This window comes from Polistes fuscatus, unplaced genomic scaffold, assembly GCF_010416935.1.
Source record: "Polistes fuscatus isolate 324 unplaced genomic scaffold, CU_Pfus_HIC Scaffold107, whole genome shotgun sequence".
Taxonomy (NCBI): Eukaryota; Metazoa; Arthropoda; class Insecta; order Hymenoptera; family Vespidae; genus Polistes; species Polistes fuscatus.
The window spans coordinates 48483-57058 of record NW_025113006.1 but is presented as its reverse complement, the minus strand read 5'-3'; the positions used below and the strand labels follow the sequence as shown (position 1 = coordinate 57058).

The following is an 8576-nucleotide window of genomic DNA, read 5'->3' as shown; positions in this document are numbered from 1 at the left end:
TCTAATTATGCCAGCACGTGGGAGGCGTTGCAGACACGGTACCATAATCCAAGGCTTTTTGTATTTAAGAAGGTCCTGACGCTGATGAATCTTCCGTGTCTAAAAAGGGAGTCAACTGCAGAGTTGCAGGCACTTCTTGATAGAGTGCAGGGCATTGTTAGTTCTTTGAGGAACGCGGGCTGGGCAGTCGATTATTGGGATACCATTCTGTTCATCACGTTAAGTTCGCGATTGGATCCGGACACGGCCAACGCGTGGAATGCTGAAGTAGTCTCGAGGGAGAGGATGTACCGGGCGTCGGGTTTGGAGAGGAGAACGGGGGCTGCTCCTAGGTCTTGCTTCATGCCCACGTTTGATGAACTGGTCGAATTCCTAGAAGGCCGGGCGCGGAGTTTCGGGTTATCGGGGGAAACACGAGGGAAGAAACGGACGGCACCTCCGCCGAAATCGGGTCCTCCTTGCAAGGTTTTTCACGCGAAGTCGGAGGGTGCGCCCACTACGGTAGTTAAAGATCCTGCGCCGTGTCGATTCTGCTCTGGTTTGCATCCTCTGTGGAAGTGTGATCGGTTCAAGGCCAGGTCTGTCCCGCAGCGGATTCAAGTGGTTAGGAATTTGAGAGCGTGCTATAATTGTTTCGGAGGACATCCCTTGCGTTCCTGCTTATCTACGGTGCGCTGCTCTGTCTGCAACGGTACTCATCACACTATGATCCATACGTCCCGTGGAAGTGAAACCCGGAGTAGGGCGTCCGAGCCACCTAAGGAGAAGCAGGAGAGTGAGGAGGTTGGCTCGCCGCAGGTGAGTCTACATGCCGCCACATCCCCGGGTACCGTCAAGAAGATCCTGCTCGCTACCGCGCGGGTGTGGGTGGCAGGTCCAAAGGGAAAGGGCACTTGGGCACGAGCGCTGCTGGATCAAGGCTCGGAAGCCTCCTTTATTGCAGAGACGATCACGCAACTACTCGGATTGCCTAAACGACGCATCTGTGTTCCACTTTCAGGACTTGGAGCAGAAGACGTCGGCACAGCCCGGTCCATCGTGCGGGCCAAACTGGGTGAGCTCCCAGTGGATCGAGTGGTAGGAAGTAGGGCTTTCGCGAATTCTGGTCTCGATTATGCAGGTCGGGTACAAGTGCGTATGTCAAAGGGCCGCGGAAATCGTTCTAGTAAGGGTTACATTGCTCTGTTCGTCTGTTTTGCTACTCGAGCTATTCACCTCGAGCTTGTTAGTGACCTAACCTCCGAGTCCTTCATAGCCGCGTATCGTCGATTTGTAGGTAGACGAGGTATCTGTCAAACTCTTTGTACGATCGGAATCGATCGTGAGCGAGAAAGTAGCATTTTGTAAAACGCGCCCTTAGTCCGACATTAGCGATCGTATCCCCACCACTCGGCGCCGAGCGTGTGCGCGCCCTGCTGGGCCCATTATCGAGGACATTCGTTCTAGTCTTTCGCCAGACGCTTAGGAGAATACTTCATTTTTCCAACAAACATTAGTAGACGATTCAACATCCCAGGGGTAGTGCGATCACATCCCAGGGTCGACGATAGAAAGGTGACGGACCGCAGAGGCGGTAATTAACGATAAAGGTGACGGACCGCAGAGGCGGTAATTAACGATAAAGAAAGGGAGAGGCGATACGAAACGGTAAGAAAGTTCTTTATTGGTACCAATCATCTGAACGGATAAACGAGAGGAGCGGCACCACGTGCTTTGCCCGTAGGTGACCGCTGGTAGAGAGAGGAGAAGTTAACCACGGGTTTATCCGTGGTTGATCATCATTTTAACATAATATAATATTCAAACAGGGTTTTTATGCCGTAAGGCTTTTCCCTGATGAGCCAATAAAGCATTAGCATTTTCATTGGCTCAACCACGTGTTTTATTTTGTTTTAATTACCCTTTCACCTTCCTTACAATTAGCTGAATCCAATCGCCGGAGGACTCCACGTAGGAGGAATTTTTGGCAAATACATGTTGGTGCCTCCTGTGAGGTCTGAATTCCTGATCTCTGGTTTGAGCGAATCTGCGTATCTGGTAGCAGTAGATTGAGTACAACGGATTCAAGAACAAAGAGGTTGAGAACATCTACTTCATGAACACCCTCGCTATCCAGTCGAGCTAGTTGTTACAAAAGATTCGGAATAAAAGATAAGTAGATTCAATCATTTGTGCATACGCTCATTATGCGTATCCGCTTTTTAAAAAATTAATAAATATTTCACATTAAATTGCGTCTTCGAACCCTTTAGAAGTTCGCAATTTCTAATATAAGTATTCATTGTCTCATCTTTCTTACCAAATTATTATAATAAAAAATAGGAATCGATTCATACAATTCTATTTTTAAATTCATCGGAAATAACACGTGTTATTAGTAAAATCGTTATTCCTTGGTTCCGAAATCGCTTTGTCTTCGGACAAAGAGCGCGATAACAGTTTCTACGGTTACATCGCTTAGCAACGATACATATTTTCAAATCGCTTTGTTTTCGGACAAAGAGCGATAACAGTTTCCACGGTTACATCGCTTAGCAACGATACTTTTTCAAACATAAGATTAAGCAACGACGAAATCGTGACGTCGGTAGAGCCGATAGATAAGGGACCCCCACCCCCTTTTTTACCAATTAACAGCTCAGGACCGTAACCGCGTGATCGGGAACCCAGCGCGCTATTATAAAATTTCATATATCGATTCTTTGCCTTGCCATAAATTAATTAGTCCGCTTTCGAAGAATAAAACAATTAACATCGGTACAAAATGGAACGAAACCAACTCAGTCGGGCACGAGCGGCGTTGAAGGCGCGGTTAACATATTTAGAAAAGGTAATTGAAGAAGGAAAATTACATCCGGACGAGATATCATCTTGCCTCGAACGTATAACTCATCAAATAGATACATACGAACAATTACATCAGGAATGTATAGATAGTGATATGGAGGAAGAGTTCGGTGATTTAGACCAGCTTTTAGATAGATATCACGCAATCAGGAGGACATTGGACGCGAGCAACCCATCCACGGTTAATATCGCGAGCGATGCCAGCACGGCTACGAGTAACATCACGACCGCAGAACGACAGATTAAATTACGACGTATTGAGATACCGCAATTTGACGGAGACCTAGAAAAATGGCTTTCGTTTAAGGATGGTTTTTTAACCTTGGTAGATGCGCGAACCGATATGTCTGATTTAGAGAAACACACCTATCTCCGAGACTCCCTGAAGGGCGACGCGTTCGAGACGGTTAAGTCATTTCCAGCAAACGGATCGTGTTACAAGAAGGCGTGGGAAACACTATTGAAAACATATGATCGGAATCGCGTCATTCTGGCGAGATACCTCGACACCGCGCTAGATTTAGTATATGCAGCAGATAAGTCGGCATTAGGAGTAACGAAACTCAGAAATACGATCCGAGCTCATTTTCAAACGATCCATTCATTCAACACGCCCCACGCCATTTTAGTTCGTATCATCGAGCGACTTTTAACCCCTAACGTTCGAGAGGAGTGGGATCGGCAACTTAATTCAGATAAATACCCAACCCTCGAGGAAATGGACGATATATAGTGCGTTTACCTTTCCGCGAAGAGGGACACGATTATAGCGAGTCACACCATATAGCTTTGCGTCGCTTCCACAGTCTTTGGCGAAAATTAAACACGAACCCCGAACTTCGGAACGAATACGAGCGCATAATGCGAGAATACATAACATTAGGACATATGTCACTAATAGGAGACGACCCGATCGGAGGCTGCTATCTCCCCCACCACGCCGTCATCAAATCAACCAGCACGACGACAAAGGTACGAGTCGTATTCGACGCTTCCACGAAAAATAGCCAGGGAATCTCCCTCAATAGTACATTGCTAGTCGGACCCACGATACAGGACACATTAGTCGAACATTTATTACGATTTCGCACGTATCGATATGTGTTGACCGCGGATATAGAGAAAATGTATCGTCAGATGTGGGTACATCCGGACGATCGGCAATATCAGCGTATATTTTGGGTTCACAACGACCAGATTAGGACATTCGAGCTCAACACGGTCACATTCGGTGTAGCATCAGCTCCTTTTCTCGTCATCCGGACTATAAAACAACTCGCGAAAGACGAAGGCGCTAAATACCCAATCGGAGCCGAAATTCTAAATAGAGATTTGTACGTTGACGATCTTATCACGGGAACTAACGATATTGAGACGTTAAGGAAGATACGCGATCAGACTATCGAGATATTAAAACGAGGCGGTTTTCACATGCGCCAATGGGCTTCCAACTACCGAACAATCCTCGAAGGGTTAGAGATGAAAAACGTCGATGTCGAATTCTTCTCCGGAGAAACCCCGGTTCTAAAAACCCTTGGAATTTCATGGAACGCCCATCATGACCATTTAATTTATTCAGTCGCGCCTATAGATCTTCGCGAAAGAACGACGAAACGACGGATTCTGTCGGAGATCGCAAAAATCTATGATCCACTCGGATTATTAGGACCCATCGTGTTAACAGCCAAAATCTTGATACAAGATTGCTGGAAAACCAAGGTCGATTGGGACGAATCGGTACCCAACGTATTACATTCCTCCTGGACAAAGTTCGCGGAACAATTAACACTAGTTGATAACTTAACGATCGAAAGGCGGCTGACTGCCGATAATTATAGCGAATCACAGATTCACGGATTTTGCGATGCGAGTCAAGTAGGATACGGTGGTAGTTTATACGTGAGATCGCGAGATCGAGTCGGTAATATACACGTACGATTGTTATGCGCTAAGAGCCGCGTGGCTCCGCTCAAGGACACGACCATACCGCGATTAGAATTATGTGGAGCGTTGACACTTGCTCGATTATATAGAGAAGTTCGGACATCGTGCGGATTGAAACCGAATAAGATAATTTTCTGGTCCGATTCTATGATTGTATTGGGGTGGCTAAAGAGATCATCTAATACATTGAAACTATACGCGGCGAATCGCGTACGCGAAATCCAAGACATTTGTGTAGGAATCACGTGGCGGCACGTACGAACGGAAAACAATCCCGCGGACGCATTATCTCGCGGTCAACTTCCTCGCGAATTTATAAAAAATGATTCGTGGTTTCACGGTCCTTCATGGCTCAGACGACCGGAGTCCGAATGGCCAACTCAGGTTGAAATAAAGATAGATGAATTGCCTGAAATTAAAAAACTCTCGGTATTCATGACGCGTATCGAACCGGGAAGCATATTTCAACGATTTTCCAGTTACACGCGACTATTAAAAACTATAGCACGATGCAGAAGATGGATCAAAACAAACTTATACCGGGGAGAAATCTCGACCGCGGAAATAATCGACACAGAACTACAGATATTAAGACTCGTCCAAGACGAACAATTTCGAGACGAAAAGAAAAAATTGATCGATACAGGGGAAATTAAGACTACGAGACTCGCCGCGCTAAATCCAATCATTGACGAAACAGGTTTGATTCGTGTAGGAGGTAGACTGAGAAACGCGAATTTACCGTTCCAGGAGAAATGTCCAATACTATTACCATCTCGAAACCATGTGACCGATCTTCTCATTCGAAAGTTCCATGAACAGAATTTCCACGCCGGCATACAAACTACCCTCTATGCTGTGCGACAACGATTTTGGACTCTAGATGGCAAGAATCAAGTGCGAAAAATCATACGTAATTGCGTACGCTGCATTCGATTCCGCGCGTCAGGTATTCAGTATAAAATGGGTGATCTACCGAAAGCTCGCGTCCAAGAAAACATCGCGTTCTCACATATTGGAGTAGATTTCTTCGGTCCCCTCTACGCGAAAGAGAAGAAATATCGTAATCAAGGTCGCGTTAAGATATACGGGTGCATCTTTGTCTGCATGTGCATAAAGGCCGTGCATATCGAATTAGTTAGTGATTTGTCAACAGACGCATTTCTCGCTGCCTTCCGGCGTTTTACGGGACGAAGAGCCATTCCGGCCCACGTGTATTCGGATAACGGTACTAACTTTGTTGGGGCGAACAATCAATTAAAGGATTTATATGCCTTAATCAATTCCGACGAATATAAGACGAAGATCCACAATTTCGCGACCGACCAAAGAATATCGTGGCATTTCAACCCCCCACTCTCACCCCACTTCGGAGGTCTATGGGAAGCTGCCGTCAAATCGTTCAAACATCATTTCAAACGAGTTGTAGGAGAAACTTTATTCACGTACGAAGAGTTGAATACCTTCGCTGTAGAGATTGAAGCCATCTTGAACTCGCGACCGTTGTGTCCCATCTCATCAGATCCAAACGATACGACAGCACTAACACCTGCTCATTTTTTAGTTGGAAAACCACTTAATAAGTTACCGGAGGAAAATTATGAGAATGTTCCATCCAATCGGCTATCCTCATGGAAACACATCACGAAGGTGCGGCAGGATTTCTGGCGACGATGGCACATTGAATATTTGCGCGAGCTGCAGAAACGTCAGAAATGGACAAATTCACAGTATAAGCACGAGGAGGGTATGATTGTCATTCTCATCGACAAGAATCAACCCTGCATGAGATGGCAACTGGGACGGATCACCGACGTGCACCCTGGAGAGGACGAGGTAGTTCAGGTCGTAACCGTGAAAACGATACACGGAACCATCAAGCGTAATGCCACCACTGTGTGCCCTTTATTAAACAATAGTTAAATTACTTCGTAGGTAAACGTCAGACGTAATGTTCACGCATGATTTAAAGACACGATATTTGTATAAATGTGTAAGACGCAAAGTCGACTGGCCAGCGACGTTTTGATTGTATCAAGCGATTCTACGACTAAACACTGTAACTTAAAATGGGTTAACCCGCCATAATCACATCGGGCGAGAATATTGTTGATCGGGACCCTCTCAACGGGGGGAGTATGTACGATCGGAATCGATCGTGAGCGAGAAAGTAGCATTTTGTAAAACGCGCCCTTAGTCCGACATTAGCGATCATATCCCCACCACTCGGCGCCGAGCGTGTGCACGCCCTGCTAGGCCCATTATCGAGGACATTCGGTCTAGTCTTTCGCCAGACGCTTAAGAGAATACTTCATTTTTCCAACAAACATTAGTAGACGATTCAACATCCCAGGGGTAGTGCGATCACATCCCAGGGTCGACGATAGAAAGGTGACGGACCGCAGAGGCGGTAATTAACGATAAAGGTGACGGACCGCAGAGGCGGTAATTAACGATAAAGAAACGGAGAGGCGATACGAAACGGTAAGAAAGTTCTTTATTGGTACCAATCATCTGAACGGATAAACGAGAGGAGCGGCACCACGTGCTTTGCCCGTAGGTGACCGCTGGTAGAGAGAGGAGAAGTTAACCACGGGTTTATCCGTGGTTGATCATCATTTTAACGTAATATAATATTCAGACAGGGTTTTTATGCCGTAAGGCTTTTCCCTGATGAGCCAATAAAGCATTAGCATTTTCATTGGCTCAACCACGTGTTTTATTTTGTTTTAATTACCCTTTCACCTTCCTTACAATTAGCTGAATCCAATCGCCGGAGGACTCCACGTAGGAGGAATTTTTGGCAAATACACTATGTGCGAAATTGCTGCTCAAGGAGGACTGGACAAGACAAGTACAATACAGTACATTGTGAATGGTATAGAAGATGAGCCATCTAATAAAATGATCTTATATGGGGCAACGACGATTAGTGAGCTGAAACAGAAGTTTACGTTCTATGAGGCAATGAAAGAAGAGCTGCGAAAAAAATCAAAGACGCCGAAGGTGCATAAACGCAAGGAAACGGGGGAACTGCCACGTGGATCATCTACGAGGACCGGCGGTGGAAGCTGTTACAACTGTGAAGGGTCGGGTCATCGGAGACGAGAGTGTCCATTTAGGACCAAGGGTTGGGTTATGATTTGCTTATCGGTAATGATATTTTGAGAAAGGTAAACGTAATAATTGACGCGAGTAAGGTCTCCATCTGCGATACGAAGGAAAGTCCGGTGATGAACGGTGAGGTACACGAGATTTTTAAAATGGATGTGATTAGCGGGTGTAACGAAATAGATCTATCTCATATTACAAACGCGAAGCATAAGGGAAAAATAGAGGCTTTAATAGCAAATTATCGACCAGAAAAAGTCCGCGAAACAGGTCTGGAAATGAACATTATTTTAAAAGACGAAGAACCGGTGTACGCGCGTCCGAGAAGGTTATCGCCAAAAGAAAAGGACGAAGTAGATGCTGAAATAAATAAATGGTTGGCAGACGGTATAATACAACCATCGTTTTCCGATTATGCTAGTCCGGTGGTATTGGTCAGAAAGAAGGACGGGTCGGGAAGATTGTGCGTCGATTATAACTCCGATTAACTCCGCCTGCATGATCGATGGAGCATCGAAATCAGCGATCATGTTGCAGGTCCTAAGCCCGGGAAAAGGAGGAAGGTTGTTGGGTCAGGCTAGCTCCCTACCCAACGTAAAAAAGGAAATCTGCTCAAAAGGACAAAACTTTGCCTCGGAAAAGGACGGATTTAACAATGACGACCCATGCAAGTA

General features: G+C 45.7%; 1 protein-coding gene across 1 annotated transcript; it reads left to right on the top strand.

Annotated features, from left to right (window-relative positions):
* The first annotated feature begins 3972 nt into the window (after positions 1-3972).
* Positions 3973-6714, top strand: LOC122526172. The gene has a single exon (XM_043649381.1). The coding sequence runs from the start codon at positions 3973-3975 to the stop codon at positions 6712-6714; it is 2742 nt and encodes a 913-aa protein (XP_043505316.1).
* The last annotated feature ends 1862 nt before the right edge of the window (positions 6715-8576 follow it).